The sequence below is a fragment of the Alternaria postmessia genome (genome assembly GCF_024291825.1).
Source record: "Alternaria postmessia strain BMP 2775 chromosome Unknown scaffold_2, whole genome shotgun sequence".
Lineage (NCBI taxonomy): Eukaryota > Fungi > Ascomycota > Dothideomycetes > Pleosporales > Pleosporaceae > Alternaria > Alternaria postmessia.
Genome location: NW_026260075.1, coordinates 88,461 through 106,664, shown reverse-complemented (window position 1 = coordinate 106,664; position 18,204 = coordinate 88,461). Strand labels below are relative to the sequence as shown.

Sequence of the window (18,204 nt, the reverse complement as noted above, 5' to 3'; positions counted from 1 at the left end):
CTTGTCGGCGTCCGCTGATCTTCCCGACACTGCTCAGGGGCGGCGCGCAGAGTGAACAGGGCTGGGGGAGAGGCTAACCATCGTTGTCCGCCTGGTCGTCTTTCCCTCGTGCATACATCTGGCCTGCTCAACCTTGGAAGTGTCGCCCTTGGAAGTGCTGCGCCGTCTGAGTCCCGACGGCATTACGCCTCTCTGCACCCGTATCCCCAGCATCGCGCTGCCCTGGTCGCCGCCATAACACACCATCCCTCGCTCCCACCCATCTGCCGTCCTCCCCCAGCCGTACGACATGCGCGCGCGCCTCATCCATTGCTTCGCCTGATCACTTCACCCTCGCCAGCCCGCCTTCCCTCTCCCAGTCTGCGTCCCAGGCCGAATGAGTGCGCGATAGGCCCCGGCCGCTACTGCACCAACGCCTTAGCAGCACCACCGCCGCCGCCATGTCTTTTCTCTTCGGCAAGAAGAGCAAGCAGCAGGCCAACAACGCGCTGCCCCCAGCCACACGAGACATAACCTCATCGGGAGGCCAGGGGCAACCACCTCCAGCCGTCAATGGATCCGGCTCTCGTGAGATTGAGAAGACCCGTGGAGGCCCCCAATCCCAGACACCCACCCCCGGAGGCAGCGTAAACAACTCGTTGAACTCTCTCCAGAACGTTGGAAATGCGCCTACCCCCGAGCCCAAAGCGCTGCGAGAAAAGGCCGACACCAACATCCAGGTGCGTTATTCGGCAAACCCATTGCGCTTGCACGTGTGCTGACTTACCTGCCTCAGAATACGAACCCCAGATTTGCCGGCAACTCGCCAGACTCCCCGTACCCGTGGTCCTCCCGACGCTTGAACTTCACCGCAGGCAATCCCTTCCCCCGATACGGCGCTGCTATAAATGCCACGGCTAGCAAGGATGGTACGATTTACCTCATGGGTGGACTTGTTGGCGGCGCAACAGTCAAGGGTGATCTGTGGTTGACAGAGATGGGCAACGGCAGCATGGCCTGCTATCCCATATCCACAACTGGAGACGGCCCTGGTCCTCGCGTAGGTCATGCTAGTTTGCTCGTTGGCAATGCCTTCATTGTCTTTGGAGGAGACACGAAACTGGCTGACAACGACGACCTGGATGATACTTTATATCTCCTCAATACCTGTGCGTACAACTCGGAATCACCTATGACCTCAACTGACACTCCACAGCCACAAAGCACTGGTCGCGCGCTCTACCACAAGGACCCCGTCCCACTGGTCGCTACGGACATACCTTGAACATACTGGGTTCCAAGATATACATTTTCGGTGGACAGGTCGAGGGCTTCTTTTTCAATGACCTTGTAGCTTTTGATTTGAACTCGTTGCAGTCATCGGCAAGCCGATGGGAGGTGTTGCTACCAAACACAAAGGAGCAGGCTTCTCCACAAGGCAGATCACCACCAGCACGTACCAATCATTCCGTGGTAACGTGGAACGACAAGCTCTACCTGTACGTGTCACAGCCCTTTGTCTCCTCCACACTCCAACTTGCTAACTATCATCAGCTTTGGTGGAACCGACGGGATTACTTGGTTCAACGATGTCTGGACCTATGAGCCGCGCTCCAACGCCTGGACTGAGCTTGACTGTATTGGCTACATTCCCGTAGCTCGCGAGGGTCATTCTGCCGCCCTTGTAAACGACACCATGTACATCTTTGGCGGACGCACCCAAGAAGGCGTCGACTTGGGCGACCTTGCAGCCTTTCGGATCTCGTCACGCCGTTGGTACATGTTCCAAAATATGGGACACTCCCCTTCAGCCCGGTCGGGGCATAGCATGACCGCCTTCGGAAAACACATCGTTGTTTTAGCTGGCGAGCCCAGCTCTTCTGTCAGTGACAGGAATGAGCTCAGCCTCAGTTACATTCTGGACACCTCCAAGATAAGGTATCCGCCCAATGAAAGTGCTCCTCCACCACAGCCGCAGGGTACACAGCGGAAGATGAGTGGCGGTGAGAGAAGCAATGTGCCTCCCGCTAAGGTCGGCTCCCCTCCAACGCGCGAGAGTATGATGCCTGCTTCACAATTCACGAGAGCCCCAGAAAACATGGGGAATGGTGCGAACGCAGGATCACGTTTGCCTCGTGCAGCGGGTCAACCACCAGGTCCTCCACCACTTCAGCAACCTCCACAGCCCCGTGAGAATGGTGCTGGCGTACAAGGTGCCGCAAAACCTAGAAGCAAGACTCCTACCAAAAATGAACGTGGATACGGCCCGCCTATCGACACTGGAGCTGCATCCGCCTTGGATAGAGAAAACATGTCGCCTATGACCCGCGAAAGTCCATCTACGAACGACATGCAACGAAAGATGTCGTCGGACGCTGTAAGCCAACGGACCCCGAAGGAGTCCATGGACACTACTCGCTCTGGTAGCATTTTGTCACGAAACACGTCCAAATCGCACCGCCCGCAGCCTTCCCATGATAGCACAGAGCAGGCAACCAGACAATCTTTAGAAACACAGCAACAACGCGGATTTGCGCGTGACGTTGAACAGTTACCTAATGAGGGCTTGAAGAATGCGTCACTGGCGAATGATCAACGAAACACCGAACTTATTAAAGAACTGGAGCACGTCAAAAGTCGCAACGCATGGTACGCCTCGGAGCTCGCACTTGCTCGTCGAGCAGGCTACAGCTCTGGTACTTCCACGAGTCCAGTATTCGATGAGCGGTCGGCCGACGCGTTTCGAGACGAGGATAGACCCTTGTTGGAGGCACTCTTGAAGATGAAGACCGAACTTGAACGAGTACAAACCTCCATCAAAGCCCAAGGTGACGATGCTGCGAAGAGAATCGCTGAAGTTGAGAGACAGCGGGACGCGGCTGTCAGCGAAGCCATCTACGCTAAAACCAAGTTGGCTGCTCACGGAGGTGGTAGTCAGAATGGAACTCCACAGCCAGATGGGACTCGAAGCACAAACACACCCGACGCGGATCGCCTCCAAGATGTTAGTCGGCGACTAGCGATGTCTTTGGCGGCTCAAGGTGACCTGGCTACTAAAGTGGAGCATCTGACCCGTGAGATTGATGCCGAAAAGAAAGCAAAACAACTAGCGGAGGAGACCGCAGAAGCTGCGCAAAAACGTGTACAAGAACTGGACTCGACCCGACAAAAAGCTACAGCTGAATCAGAGAGTCTACGCGCCGAATTACACGAGGCTGAGCGTGTCGCAAGGGAAGTATCTACTAGCGCTGCAGAAGCAGAATCGGCATCGAAACTGTTGGCGATTGACAAACAAGAGCTGAGCGCCAAGGTTGCTAAGGTTTCCGAAGAGCACAAAGCTCAGTCTTCTATTATTCAGTCTCTACGCGATGCTGTCTTCGCGTCCACGGAGAAGTCAACCTTGCTGGAGAAGAAGCTCACTGAAGAGCGGGCTACGAGTGAAAACCTGCGCCAGAAGCTGGGTCAGCTTCGTAGCGAATATGAGGCACGCGTACTGGAGCTGGAGACTACTTCACAAAAGCTTCGTGATGCGGAGGAGTTGGCGGAGAGCCATGCAGAAGAGGCACGCCTTCATCGAGCCACCGTCTTCTCTGGTCTTCAAACGATTACAGAGCGCTCCGAGCAAGATGGTGCTAACCATGATGAGCGGGTTGTAGTACTGCAGCAGCAAGTCGAAGCTGCAAACTCCATGGCTCGCAAGAATCAGACAGCTGCTGACCAAGCATCGGAAAAGCTTCGCCGTGCTGAAGAACGAATCGCCGGTCTCGAGGCCTACCAAGAGCAATCCAGTCGCGAGGGGCTGACCATTCGTAAACAGTTACAGCAGGCTATGCGAGATGTACAGCTCTCCGAGGCTGAACGAACCGAACTCCGCCAGCAACACGAGCGTCTGCGCCTTGAGAGCAATGCGTTCGAAGTTCAGCTTAAGACACTTCGCAATCTTCTCGACGAAAGAGGTGTAAACCCTGTCGACTCACGACGCTCAAGGGTACTGGACAGTCCGAACTCAAGGTTCGGCACACCGGAGTTCAACCGAGTTCGCGAGCTGGAACAACAGGTAGACTCTATGACTAAAGCACATGAGGAAATGCGTTCTATGTTTGAGGAGCGTGAGCACGAGGTCAGCAAGGAGTGGGAAGAAAAACTCCAGGCACTTCACAACGATCACCAAGCTGCTGTCAAGTACCTCCGGGGTACCGAAAAGATGCTTTCGAAGATGAAACAGGAGCTCGATCGTTACAAGAGTGCAAATCTCAAGCTAGAGGAAGAACTCACCCAAGCGAAGCAAGACAAGCGTAGTCCTACTGATGAAGCCGATCAAGCTGAGTCGAACGCAGAACGCGCGGCACTTCGCTCTGAACTGGACAAGGCACGAGAGGAGATGGAAGCTACCGTTACACGTTTCGAGGCCCAATTGTCCAAACTGCAATCTGATCTGGCTTCTGCTCGCGCCGATGCCGAAACAGCAGCGAATGCTACAAAGCAGGCAGAGCATCAAGCAGCCCAGTTCCAGACAGATCTTGACGCGCTCCGTCGTCAGCATACACAGACGGAGGAACGTGCCCGCGAAGCTGAGAGTCGGGTCCAAATGTTCCTTGACCAGTTTGAGTCATCGGTCGATAATTACCGCCGCCAGTCCCAGGCACCAACCGAAAACACCCTTCCTGAACACAGCCGCCACCGTGCCCACGATAGCATCGCATCCGCTGAATCTCTTTACAGCCGCAATGACGGCTCTAGTACCCCAGAGGCCGTCCCCCGCCCTTCATCTTCTGCTACGCGTAACTCCATGGCTCTGGATAACCTTGCCTCTGAGCTGGACGCTCTCAGGAGTCACTGGGAAACTACCAACAAAGCCTACCGTTTGAGTGATCGCTTTGATTTCGAACGCATGCCCGACAATGATAACACGGATCTGAATGAACTCTCGCAATGGAGGAACAAGGTGGAGAGCGAGGATGGGTTCCAGGCCGCGGCAGGTAGTCACGATGCAAAGTCCGCACAGCCGGCTGCTACCATGGCCTTGCCAACACAGCTCCACGGATCTTCATAAAGGTGCATACGAGCCTTGAACCGCTTTTCTGCTGCTTAATGGATTGGACACGTGTTCAGCGATTTGTAAGGCGTAATCTGGTTTCTAATTTCTCTTCATTATGGTACCATCATTTTCTGATGGGGTTTCGTTTTATACCATTTGTTACTACTGCAAGAGGATCTATGACTGAAGACTTTTGAACTTTCTGCGTCTTGTTGCAGTTTCTGGCAGTCGTTTGACGTTGCTCGTCTTTCGCACGGGTCATATAGCAGTCGGCATGTCATGTCAGGGGAGTTTTTAAGATTCGAGAACAATCACAGGCAAATGTAGGACATCAACACACATTAATGTATACGGATCAATTTATCAAGCAGTGGATACTACACATGCAAATCTGAGTTGTTGCTGCTGAACATTAGGAGCTATTGCATCGATAAGCCACACCTTTTGGGAATAAGTGAAGGTGAAGGCGGCTCGAAACTACTAGCGGGTGAACCTTCTCGCTCCCCACCTGGTACAATAGAAACGACTGAATCTGATTCGCCGCATTTGTCTAAACAATACAGAAAAATGAGAGTTGCGAGACCTTTCCAGCTTTTAATAGGGTCATCTGCAGCGAAGAGTTGCGCGCTATTGTCGTACGTCTCGACAATGGGAGTATGATATGCTTGGGCAGCACATGGACCCAGTACAACGTCTTGACAGCTTCTATTCTTTTCCTCTTAACAATCTACTTTCTACTCATCAATTCGGTCGTCGTCCAACTTCTCTCTTCTCTTAACTTTGCTTGCTTCTGACGCTGGTCGTCACTGAACACTTTATCCTTCCATTCTACATTATCATCGGTCTGGTACCACTCTTTTCAAGCAACAATGTCTTCATCCCATGCTCCAAACTCTCCCGCTCGGTCAGAGAACTCAGATTGGCACATTGATGTAAACGACGCCTTCGCAAACCTTCCCACGCTACCTGTTGAAGGCCTTGGAGAGCACGACGACATCAGTACTCCTTCGCTCTATGCCCCATACTCACCTGTTCTATCCGAGAGCTCGCCATCATACATTGGTGTACGCGACGTGTTTGCAGATCTCCCTGAGTCATCTGTCGACAACTCTGTTCAGCATAATGATGCCGGTCATCATGAACACGCCGACGATCACGACAGCTACAGTGACGTACGTGACGCCTTTGCAACGGTTCCTGCAATACCCGACAACGACCTTGAACACGACAGTTTTGGCCATATCGACTTTGGACACGACGACTTTGACGGCCACCACAACAATGCCGACTATATTCCTGATGACTTCGATCAGGTTTTGGGGCTTGCACTCGGTCCAACGCAAGACCGTAACGAGGCTTCAGCGACTATGTTCAATGACTTTGCCGCAAAGCTCAACGATGAATACCCGATGCCAGGTAACGACGACTCTGACAGCGAGGACGACCCTCAGATTGTCGCTGCACGCATACTGTCGGGGGCACTCAGTCCAGGTCAACAGGCTGGGGCCATTGGCCGCATGTCTGAGCTCGACATGGACAAGATGTACCATGACCTGATGCATTCCCACGGGTTTCGTCCGGTGTCCTCCTCTGCTCCAACCGCCACTCTGCTCGATGATGTAGCCGCCGTGCCATCCAACATGCCATCTGGAACTCCATCTGCCATCCCTGTTACCGGTCCAACCACCATTCCATCCGAGACCCTCAACGAGAACAACTACACCCCCATCGCTTGGGAGCCTCAGCCGGATGTAGATCCTAACGCTCCTCCACCCCCTCAACCGATCTATCCAGCATACACCGGACAGTTCCAGTCTGGCCCAGCTGCTAGAGCATACCGGAAGCGCAACCGCATAGCACCCAAGTCTCTCGCATCGGATGTCGAGCGTGTCAAGCGTTATGGACGTAAGTAGCAGGAGAATCACAAGCTTCCCAACATGAACTGATTGAATTTGCTTTCTAGGCATGTACTGGGTACGCCGCATCTACGAGTCTATGATCGACATCTCCAACGTCAGTGACAGCGCAAACTCCATCCACCGAACGCGGTTCATGGTAGAACAAGCATTCAATCCCTTGGATCTGGAAGCCGCAGCACACCATGTATTCGATGAAGCCTTGGCTGTGCACGAGCGGGGCTGGGTCCGACCTACCATCTACCACAAAAAGGTGGTACGTGGCAAACTCACAGACGTCAGCGAGAAGTGCTTGGAGAGGCGGCTGGCTCGCATCTGTCTTTGTCTCCAGCAGAAGAAGGCGACGGTTGATGACGCTCTCCGTGGAGGTGTGACTCTTGCGCTTCTGTGCGATAACCCTGAGGCGAGGGGCTTTACTAAGCTTTCCAACAACGCCGGTAACGCAAAGCGTGGAGAGCGACTGAGAGCCGCAAAGGAGGCGGAAGCGGGGGCGGAAGCGGGGGCGGAGGCGGAAGAATCTGAGGAGGAAGAGGCATGAGTGTTCTTGATGATGGAGGCGAATGATGACGGGTTGGGAACGAGAGACTGGCCTTGGCTGGATGCCAGATCTTCACTGCTGTTCGATACTCATTCCTTTTAGAGCTTTGTGCTTTTTCGCTTTGGCGGCTGGCCCGCGCAAGTATGAAGCTTTTATACCAGTTCAATGTCAACTGTCATGTCACCTACTATCTCCAAGTTCAGTAAAACTTGACTCCGCCCACGCTCTCCACCTGTTGTTTAGTGAAGTTACGCTTTGCTGTTTCCTGTTGGTCCTTGTCCGGCGTATTGGCGACATCTTGCATAGCAGCATCTCTCAGGGCCTTTCTCTTCTTTTTACTCTGGAAGAGAGCCTCCTCGTTCTGGATATCTTTGAGAACTAAGACATGTCAGCTTTCAACACATCTTTAGTATTCGTGTCTCAGAGTGCAGACTTACCCTCCGCCCATTCTCTCTCATCTGCTGCGTCGCCCGTCCCCAAAGCTGCTTCAACCGAGACGTCTTCGCCTCGTTGTACACGCTCAATAACTTCTCTCAATACACCAATCTTAGCCTCGGCTCTGCGAAGGTTGTGTGTTCTCTCCTGCTTCAACCATAGTATCTGAATGGCCTGGCTGCCGACGAGCAGTCCAAGAATGATGTATGGGGTAGCGGGGTTCCACTCTTTGCGCCTAGGTTGCTCGGAGCGGGTCTTGAGTGGCTTGGGTATCATGGAGGCCCAGAAGCTCGGCTGGATGATGCGGGGGATAGACATGAAGCGTGAATGCGGCAGCGGGGGTGCGAGCATGGCGAAAGCGCGCGCATGTGGACGCGTAGGCGCGATTAGAGCAGTGCGATGTACTACCGGCATGCGTAGTAGCTGACGGAAGAGACTGGACGAGTCCATGATTAGACGTTGCTTCAACAGGCGGGCTTGAGGCGCGTGGGATGGAACTTTTGGTCTTATTGCTCTCCGGGGATATTTTCTGATTTCTGATACAGTGGCTCAAACAAGTTAGCGCTGCTGGAGATGCCGAGGTCCTAATGCATCGCGCATACTTGCTTGATCCGTACAATGAATGATCCTCTACATTGACAAGACTCGAAGATGGGCAGTCTTGCACGGAAGCACAGCGCGAAGATTGCAGAGAGCGGAGGCGATGATGACCTGTCACCGTTTCAAAAAGTCCAACACTGGGTTGGTGACCGCCGTGGATACTTTGCAGTAACACCCAGACTAACACGAAGCATTAGTTCGACGCAATCAGCTCCAGCGACTACGATGCAGGTTGTCTTTCAAAACCGATGATGCGGCTCTGATATTTTGCATAGGGCCACGATGCTATCCTTGGGCGAATCCTCAAGCTCGAATCAGTGACGTTTGCGCCAACCAGCAGCAATCCTCACAACTCGCGCAATGTTATAAGCTTCACTGTGCCCAGACAGTTGTGCAACTCGACTGGCATGCTTCATGGCGGCGCCGTGGCCTTGATCTTTGACATTACGACGTCAATGGCCATTACGCCGTGTATGCGCGACGGATTCTGGGATAGTGGGCATGTCTCACGTACCCGGTATGGTGATTCTGCAAGAAGACTTGAGACATGATTGCTAATGCTTTGGCAGTAAGTGCAACCTTGTAGATAGTGTCGGCGTGCCGATGACTTGATTGACGCATTTGAAGTGAACACGACCTACCTGAGGCCAGCGGCTGAAGGTACCAAAGTCTTCGTTGAGAGCTGGGTCGAGCATCTTGGGAAGCGACTGGGTCAGACGAGGGGTTTGATGAGGCTGGAATCTGAAGACGGCAAAGTGTGCTATACCTGCGAACATGGGAAAGTGAGCCTGGGTAGTGCTGGTCTGTAATTGTAGTTGATGTTGTGAAGGAATGGGCGTCTCGCGACTAGTGGACCCTGTATGTCATAGCCAACCCAGCGCCAATGCATAGCTGCCATGAGCATGCGGCTTCCTACTACTACACCCGCGACTTCAACTCGACCCACCCCCGCACACAACCAAGCATTGCGCCAATGGACCTTGGAGATGAAGAGAGCTCCCCGTGGGGAGGTGCGTGTCTACTGTCTTGTCGACGATACTGCGCAAAGCTGACAGGCTTCCAGATGTGCCCTCACGGTCGAGCCCTGCGCCGAGTGCGTCCAAGGTAGAGCAGAACGACACGCTCGACACCGACTCTCCCGCGCCCTCCACCAAGCCGTCTGCAGACCCGGCCCCTACTGCTGCCTCTGCTCCGCGCTCACCCGCTGGACGCGGTCCCCGACGGCGGCAGTATGGCCTGCAGTCCACCAAACTCGAGGCTGTCGATGATCCCCTGGGCCCTCTAGGCGCTCCCTCGCCGACGACAGGCACCGAGATTGCCCCTCCAGCGCCGCCTCAGAAAGAAGCCGCTGCGTCGCGCAACACTCGTCCCGCGCCGGGCGGCGCCTCTACGCCTTCGCTACGCGGCATGATGGATTCCGTCGACCTCGATGACGACAACGACGAGCAGCAGCCCTCCTCTCAAGCCAGAATACCGCCTCCAGTCCAGGCGCCGTCTTCCACCGCACCTCAGCGCCAGACACAGCCGAGCGTCAGCGTTGAGCAGGCCGCTAAGCCGTCCTTTGCCATCTCTGTAGGCGACCCTCACAAAGTCGGTGACCTCACGAGCTCGCACACAGAATACGCCGTCACTACCAAGACGACTTCCAAGGGCTACCGCAAACCCGAATTCACCGTCTCGCGCCGTTACCGTGATTTCCTCTGGTTATACACACAACTGCACAACAACAACCCCGGAGTTATTATTCCTCCGCCGCCAGAGAAGCAGGCTGTTGGTCGCTTTGAAGCTGATTTTGTCGAGTCACGACGCTCTGCTCTGGAGCGCATGCTTAACAAGGCCGCTGCTCATCCAGTGTTGCAACATGACAGTGACTTGAAGCTGTTCCTTGAAAGCGAAGCCTTCAGCATGGACATCAAGAACAAGGAGCGCAAAGACCCCGGTCTCACTGAGAGCAAAGGCATGTTTGGCTCCATGCTCTCTGGTAGCAGTGGTAAATTCGTGGAACACGATGACGTACGTATATTAGTTTCTGTAACAGATCAATTCGCTAACGGTGTTGCAGTGGTTCCATGACCGTCGAATCTATCTCGATGCTCTTGAAGCGCAGCTAAAGGCTCTTCTCAAAGCTACAGATGCTGTAGTCACACAACGGAAAGGTCTAGCCGAGGCTTGTGGAGACTTCTCGGCTTCTCTACATTCTCTATCCGCTGTTGAGTTATCGCCATCTTTGTCCGCGCCGCTTGATAGTCTGTCCGACATTCAGATTCGCATTCGTGAGCTTTACGAGCGTCAGGCCCAGCAAGACATACTCACCATGGGCATCGTAATAGACGAGTACATTCGTTTGATAGGTTCCGTAAAGACCGCGTTCCAGCAGCGACAGAAGGCCTATCATTCCTGGCATTCTGCTGAGCAGGAGTTACAGAAGCGGAAAACGAATCAGGACAAGCTTTTGAGGCAAGGCAGATCGCAGCAAGATCGTCTGAACCAACTCAGCGCCGATGTTGCAGACGCTGAGCGAAAAGTTCATCAAGCAAGGTTGCTCTTCGATGACATGGGTCGGCTGATGCGTAGCGAACTAGAACGTTTTGAGAGGGAGAAGGTCGAAGACTTCAAGTCAGGCGTCGAAACGTTCCTGGAAAGTGCTGTAGAAGCACAAAAAGAGGCAAGTTCATCTATCGCATCAAACCCTATGGCTTACTAACTTGCGTGTTAGCTCATCGAGATCTGGGAAACTTTCCTGATGCAGCTAGATACGGACGAAGGCGATACTTTCGTCCCTCCTGCAGGTGTCGTCGCTTCTGCAAATGCCGACCAGACAACAAGTCACGATTCTGCCAACAATCAAGACTCAGAAAGACGAGAAGTAGGTAACGAAGGTGTGTCAGAAAACCAAGACTAGAGAACTTAATTGAACACCGAGCGGTTCAATTTGTGGCAAGCATGGGAGCGTTGCAAGGATTACCGCTTACGTGAACGGGACTATAAAAGCCCGATTCTGGTATCTACTGCACGAGGTAGAAATGCTTGCTAAATTGTGTCAAGTGAGCCGCATGTGGGTCACTAGGCAGCTTGTAGCGTGGCATTTCCCCATTTGGAATTGGTACGATCATTGCAAATACTCTGACTAGTATTGAACTGCCTGATGGCTGTTGGTGATGTATCATTATGCTTTGACTTCGTTCACTTACAATTGAAAACTGAACCGGTTCGCTCTTGGTCGTTTTACGTTCTTTTGCACCCCTCGTAACAACATGCTTTAAGACATAGCTATAAGCATGCGATCACCAGCTCCAGTTTTATGCTTCCTTCTGCGTGACGTTGCATGTCGGCTCAGGCGCGGGGTTGAGAGAACACTGTGGCCAAGTAGGCGCCGGCAAAAGAGGCGGTTCGCAGCCGGCTAATTCGTTGCGGGCAATCGCCTACATCTCTCGTCGTTCAAAAGCCGCATATATAGCTGATCAATCGTGCAAAGAGTGTCGCAACCTAAAACTGAGAAAGAAAAGTCTGTAGCCATCATGCCGTTGGTTCGTAATCCTATTCTTCCAGGCTTCAACGCGGATCCCTCCGTTCTACGTGTTGGCAATGACGGTAAGACATCGCAATGTTCTGCTTGGGTAGTGTAAGCTAATTGGACGACATAGTGAGTTTTACAGTCTTTACATTTTGTTCCGTTTTATAGCCACGGTGCCATGAGAGTCATGGTATGGGCTATTCTGATACGATTAAAGAACAATCCAACTTTGTATATCGAGACTACCATGTGACATCAACTGACAACGTCAAACTAGTATTATATTGCAACGTCCACGTTCGAGTGGTATCCAGGAGTACAGATCCATCACTCGACAGATCTCGCCAACTGGGAGCTCCTATGCCGCCCTTTGAATAGGAAAAGCCAACTGGACATGCGCGGTGATCCCGATAGTTGCGGTACGTACTCGATCAAGATTGACTGTAATTGCGCATTGTTGTAACGAATCTTCAAGGGGTGTGGGCGCCTTGTCTTACACATGACGGTGACAAGTTTTGGCTGGTGTATACCGACGTAAAACGCAAAGATGGCTCATTCAAAGATACGCCCAATTACATTGTCACTGCTGATCGCATCGAGGGTCCGTGGTCTGACCCTGTTTACATCAACTCCTCAGGATTTGACCCGTCCCTATTTCACGATGACGATGGCACGAAATGGTTCGTGAACATGCTACAAGACCATCGAAGGCGTCCGCGGTTCTTCGCTGTTAGTATATAATTATCATGGTCAATCGATATGACAGACGCTGACCTCGTGTATCTCTATTCAGGGCATCAGGCTACAGCAATACGATGCTGAAGCGAAAAAGCTTGTCGGCCCGTGCAAGACCATCTTCCCCGGTACTGATCTGGCTCTTGTAGAAGGCCCACATCTACACAAGCGGAACGGATGGTACTACTTGTTGACTGCTGAAGGTGGCACAGCATACGAGCACGCCTGCACTTTGGCGCGATCCCGGGATATCTGGGGCCCATACGAACTTCATCCTCAAAAGTACATACTTACTTCCAAAGACGCACCACTGGCATCTCTGCAAAGAGCTGGTCATGGAGATATAGTCGACACCCCAGAAGGCAAGACATACCTCGTTCATTTGACCGGTCGCCCAACTACCCAGGCCCGCCGCTGCGTTCTTGGACGCGAGACAGCGATTCAAGAGGCTTACTGGGACAAGGATGACTGGCTGTATGTCAAGAATGGACCTGTTCCGTCTCTCCATGTCGAACTGCCAGCACAGCGCGACGACAGCTCCTATTGGTCTGAGCAGCGCTACCTTTTCGACAGCAGCGACGGTATCCACAAGGATTTCCAATGGCTCCGTACACCAGAACCAGAACGTATCTTTAGTACTAAAAATGGTCTGCACCTCGTTGGACGCGAGGCGATCGGATCCTGGTTTGAGCAAGCTCTTGTTGCACGTCGCCAAACGCATTTCTCGTACGACGCCGAAACAGTCGTTAGCTTCAGTCCAGACGACGAACGCACTTATGCAGGCCTGACTGCTTACTATTGTCGATTCAACTTCTTTTACCTGACCGTTACTGCCGACTCTGACGGTCAGCGCGAACTCCTCATCTTAAGCTCGGAAGCTTCATGGCCGGATGGAAATCTGAAACTCCCCCTCGCAGATCCGGTGCCGCTGCCGCAAGAGGGCAAAGTTAGATTGGCGCTGAGCATTCGGGGTAAAGAGCTCCAATTTCGCTACGCTCTGGAGGGACAGGCGGACCTGACAGACATTGGACCTGTCTACGATGCTTCGATCTTGAGTGATGAGTGTGGCGGTCATCAAGCGTTAGTTCATTGTCCCCTCTAGCCACACTACATGCGTATGCTGACTTTGCGAAAACAGACACGGGAGCTTTACTGGCGCATTTGTGGGCATGGCAGCATCTGATATCAATGGCACAGAAAAGGTAGCGTCATTTGATTACTTTCTATACACGCCCGTAAAGCATAGTACAGACCGCTACGATATGTGATAAGACAGTATGTCTCGGTTCACATCACGGCGTAGTATAGTCATATTAAATATCGAGAATGGTCTGCTTGACATTGTGCACGCACAAGTCCGTAATCTCATCACAATTGTGTGCCTGCAGCTTGGCTGAGGCATCCATTGCAAGAGGGCGTGGATACGAGTTAGACACAATGTGATAACGGGTAGTGTTGATACAAGATCGCGGCTCCAAGTGTTTCAGACCAGCATCCGTAGCGCCCCACTCCTTCTAGTTTGAACTGTTGGAAAACCGTAACATGACTCGCGCAGTACTTGATGTTACACCAGCGAGAGATAGGGCTTGAAGTGGGGCCTTTTCGACGTACGGACTTGACTTGTTGTACCAAGTGCAGGCACGATATGTCGGACTCTTGCAATTCAAGGCTGAACAGCAATTTTAGCCTGATACGGCTGTCGTTCATATGTCTGTGTCGCAGATATCTGTGTTCTGACCCCTACGTCTCAGCATCGTTTCAAAGCATGGCCATGGTAGACTACATAGAGGTAGACTCGAACCTCAACTTTTCAAAGGCCATCAAATTCATTCTGAATCCGAACAAACCAAGCTGAACCCAGCTTCTTCGTTCCGTCCCCCTGGTCTCGTCATATACGCAGACGCTTCCCAATAGCACTATCCCGACCACAGAGCCAGCACAGGATGTGGGCACCGAACCGCGTACACCCAGGTGCTAAACGCACTTCATCAGTCCATTCGATCGTATCTTTACAATCAGGGAGCCGCCCCGTATCGATGAGTTCGCCTCAGATGCAGAGACAATCGAGGAGCTATGAATCGGACAACTACTCTGACCTAGGTTCAGAAGACGAACAGCCGTACACCCGAGGTCCACAAAACACCTCAATGTCAGCTATGTCGCAAATGCAACGACAGCAACCTAACTCCACAGCGAACCTGGTCCCTCAAAAAGTAGGAAACGACGTTAGCTATGCTGCCCCCACAAACAGACCGCAATATCAAGACCAGAGAACTTTTGTTGAGCGACCAGTGGACGACGATGCGACTTCGCGGTCCTCTACGCTGGATGGCAACGAAGAGGATGTCCCGTATCCACTGAAAAAGTCATTGGCGCATTCTGCCATCAAAATGAGCCTCACAGGACAGGAACCGGCATCTCCAGCACCCGCACCGCACATTCCCGGCCCTCTAGAGTCGCAGCTTGCTGCCTTGATGTCCAAGCTTGTCTATATCGAACAAGCGAACCCTATCATAACGGTCAAGCCTGAGGAATATGAGCAGACGATGGCGCGTTTGAAAGCGCTGGAAGAGGAAAAGAAGCTGTGGTGGAAGCGACACGAGGCCATCTGGAGCCTTCGAGACGAAGACGTGGAGAACAACATCAAGATTCGCGTAAGTGCAAGAGACAATGAGTTGGCGAAGGTCGTGTGCTAATATGGTGCAGGGATTGTTAGCTAGCTGTCGACGCGAACTAGACGCGACCAAAGCATTACGCGATGAAGATCTTCTAAACGTACAGATTGTACGGAGCAAGCTTGCGGAAAAGACCAGAGAAGTGGAGCGACTGCATGCACAGACCGGACGTAGCAGCCCGAGCCGAGGGCGTCCAGGCAGTTTTCTCGAACGGCGCGATACAACAGATCTATTCACTGCGGCCAAGGTGGCAGCTCTTGAGCAACGAGCTCTCGAACTAGAAAAGAGAAACTCGGACCTTGTCGCGCAGTTGGCAACGTCGGGAGGTGGTAGCATCGATGACCTGAACCGGGCAACAGCTCACCAGGCATGGAAAGGGACAGTTGCCGATCTGGAATCAAAGATCAAGGCCAAGGATGCTGAGATCTCGCGTCTAAGGGGCCAGGGTGCTTCTGCGGGAAGCGGGCAGATGGACTGGTACCGGATTGAAGCGCTACTGGAGGAACATTCAAGCTACCGTGAGAGCATCGGAGGCAAGCTGCAGGCTCTCCGGTCAGAAAAGGAGGGACTCATGAGAGATCTACACCGCAAGGAGAACGAGTGCCAAGTGTTGGAGCTCAAAGTGCAGACGCTGCAGAGACGCGCAAACGTAGTGTGATGGAGGCGGTATAATGCCAGGATTGAGTTTGTTGCCGAATACCCATGAATGAATATTTTTTTGTTTGTTTGAATGCATTGCGGAGCCGGAAAGCCTAGGTGCGTCAGCGTGCATGTGTGGAGACGGTGAGGCGGCTCTGAATGGTGGCTGACGTGGCTGGTGTAGTCAAAGCTTAGCTCGCTTCCTTGCTTGGTACCTGGCAAACATCGTCATATCATTCCATAGCCGTCGAGCGCATCCTGCTTTGGGCTGTCCCCACAGCGTACGGCAGGCTCAATCCGGACAATGACATCGTTTGTTGCTTCGCGCAGTCTTTTAAAGCCGATGATGTCTCCCTACTTTCTCAGGTACGGCTTGCGATCTAGCCTTCATCGTCCACCATGCAGTCGGCTCTCGTGTCTCTCCTCGCAGTTGCTAATGCGGCCACCGCACAGGCGGCCTATTCATTCGACCCCTTGCAGCATCTTGCCGGCATTGCCCCTTACTTCGAAGATCCGCGCCTTGACCCGAAGCCACCTCAGGGTTGCAACGTGACGCGCGCTTCGTACCTCATCCGTCATGCCGCCATCTACGCCAATGACTTTGATTTTGAGGAATACATTGAGCCCTTCACAGACAAGCTGAAGAACACGACAGCGAACTGGCGAAGTGCTGGACCCCTATCCTTCCTTTCTAAGTGGGAGACACCCATAAGCGATGAAGAGCTAGAAGACCTCACTTCCGTCGGCAGGCTTGAATCCTACAAGCTGGGTGTCGACGTCCGTCTGCGCTATCCCACCTTCAAGGACCCTGAGCGTGTATGGACATCAACTGCTGAGAGGACCGAGCTCAGTGCATCTTCATTCATTGACGGCCTCGTGGCTGAGAGCAACAACACCAAACGCGTTTCCGTGCGCGAAGATGCTGCTCGGGGCGCGGATTCTCTGACACCCTACAAGGGTTGCCCCAAGTACAGCTCTTCCTACGGTAGTGACCAGTCATCTGTACGTATCCCGAGTGACAGAAGATGACCACGACTAACACTCCTGTAGCAATACCAAGAAACGTACACCAAGCCCATCGTCGATCGTCTGAATGCGTATGCCCCTGCCTTCAACTTCACCGCCGATGATGTTGTGGGCATGCAGCAGCTGTGCGGATACGAGACTGTCATCCGTGGCTCTTCCCCATTCTGTTCTCTCGACCTCTTCTCCCAGGACGAGTGGCTCTCCTTCGAGTACATGAATGATATCATGTATTTTTACAACACCGGTTATGGAAGCACGCAGCTGTCGGGCGCCCTTGGCCTTCCTTGGCTCAACGCTTCCGCCGTCGAAATGCTCTCCGACGAGGCCGACCAGGATCTCTACGTCTCCTTCACGCATCGCGAGTTGCCTCCTACCGTCGTAGTCGCTATGGGCCTGTACAACAATTCTGCCTATTCCGGATCGAACGACCCTAACGCCACGATGCCGCTCGACAGGCCCAACCACTCGAGAGCATGGAGGTCATCAAGAATTCTACCTTTCTTGTCCAACATTGCCATTGAGAAGATGACTTGCGACAGCTACGGATTCTCTGCCGACGAGTATTTCCGAGTTCTGGTTAACAAGGATCCACAACCGCTGTCTTGTGCTGACGGCCCAGGAGAGAGCTGTTCCAAGAGCGCGTTCCAGGATTTCATTCAAGAAAGAGCCGCACTTTTTGGCGGATATACTGAGGAGTGCCAACCGGAGTACTCAAACTCTACTGACATTCTTACTTTGTATAATTAAGACGACGCTTAGTGTCGCGATGATATAATACCATTTTTGTAATATGCCAATCATCGTTCCCGCATGATCCGTTCAGTGAAAAATGACGCTAGTGGGCTCGGCGATCGCGGGCACTTGTTAAAACGTTGACGATCATCATGAACTGGATAACGCTCAATATCACACCACTGGATGGTTGAGTAGTTGATTGTTTCTAATGGTGCCAAGTCTTGGGGCAGATCCATATTCCGCCGCCTTCCGCTCTACTGTAGTGTTGGCGCGAGTCGCAATATCTGATGTGTCGAGCTACACCCGCGTGGCTTGACAGCTACAACATCGTATGCAGGGGCGGAGGAGCACCTGGAACAATGCACATGTTGATG

The 18,204-nt window shown here is 52.8% G+C and overlaps 7 protein-coding genes across 7 annotated transcripts; 6 read left to right on the top strand and 1 right to left on the bottom strand.

Moving 5' to 3' along the window:
- Positions 1-440: 440 nt before the first annotated feature.
- On the top strand, positions 441-5,032 carry J4E82_000453 (uncharacterized protein; the record flags this gene model as incomplete). Its single annotated transcript, XM_051726774.1, has 4 exons — positions 441-719; positions 776-1,148; positions 1,196-1,478; positions 1,534-5,032. The coding sequence occupies 4 exons, from the start codon at positions 441-443 to the stop codon at positions 5,030-5,032; spliced, it is 4,434 nt and encodes a 1,477-aa protein (XP_051593199.1).
- Positions 5,033-5,886: 854 nt separating this feature from the next.
- On the top strand, positions 5,887-7,471 carry J4E82_000452 (uncharacterized protein; the record flags this gene model as incomplete). The annotated part of the gene is made up of 2 exons (XM_051726773.1): positions 5,887-6,922; positions 6,981-7,471. The coding sequence occupies 2 exons, from the start codon at positions 5,887-5,889 to the stop codon at positions 7,469-7,471; spliced, it is 1,527 nt and encodes a 508-aa protein (XP_051593198.1).
- A 199-nt stretch (positions 7,472-7,670) lies between these two features.
- J4E82_000451 (uncharacterized protein) lies at positions 7,671-8,356 on the bottom strand (the record flags this gene model as incomplete). Its single annotated transcript, XM_051726772.1, has 2 exons — positions 7,671-7,849; positions 7,909-8,356. The coding sequence occupies 2 exons, from the start codon at positions 8,354-8,356 to the stop codon at positions 7,671-7,673; spliced, it is 627 nt and encodes a 208-aa protein (XP_051593197.1).
- Positions 8,357-8,557: 201 nt separating this feature from the next.
- On the top strand, positions 8,558-9,164 carry J4E82_000450 (uncharacterized protein; the record flags this gene model as incomplete). Its single annotated transcript, XM_051726771.1, has 4 exons — positions 8,558-8,647; positions 8,704-8,733; positions 8,782-9,023; positions 9,134-9,164. The coding sequence occupies 4 exons, from the start codon at positions 8,558-8,560 to the stop codon at positions 9,162-9,164; spliced, it is 393 nt and encodes a 130-aa protein (XP_051593196.1).
- A 225-nt stretch (positions 9,165-9,389) lies between these two features.
- J4E82_000449 (uncharacterized protein) lies at positions 9,390-14,023 on the top strand (the record flags this gene model as incomplete). The annotated part of the gene is made up of 8 exons (XM_051726770.1): positions 9,390-9,516; positions 9,570-10,519; positions 10,569-11,153; positions 11,223-11,372; positions 12,298-12,439; positions 12,496-12,749; positions 12,814-13,835; positions 13,894-14,023. 8 exons carry the CDS (start codon positions 9,390-9,392, stop codon positions 14,021-14,023), a joined length of 3,360 nt encoding a protein of 1,119 aa, XP_051593195.1.
- A 783-nt stretch (positions 14,024-14,806) lies between these two features.
- Positions 14,807-16,088, top strand: J4E82_000448 (uncharacterized protein; the record flags this gene model as incomplete). Its single annotated transcript, XM_051726769.1, has 2 exons — positions 14,807-15,409; positions 15,462-16,088. The coding sequence occupies 2 exons, from the start codon at positions 14,807-14,809 to the stop codon at positions 16,086-16,088; spliced, it is 1,230 nt and encodes a 409-aa protein (XP_051593194.1).
- Positions 16,089-16,468: 380 nt separating this feature from the next.
- Positions 16,469-17,842, top strand: J4E82_000447 (uncharacterized protein; the record flags this gene model as incomplete). The annotated part of the gene is made up of 2 exons (XM_051726768.1): positions 16,469-17,071; positions 17,120-17,842. 2 exons carry the CDS (start codon positions 16,469-16,471, stop codon positions 17,840-17,842), a joined length of 1,326 nt encoding a protein of 441 aa, XP_051593193.1.
- Between the last annotated feature and the right edge of the window lie 362 nt (positions 17,843-18,204).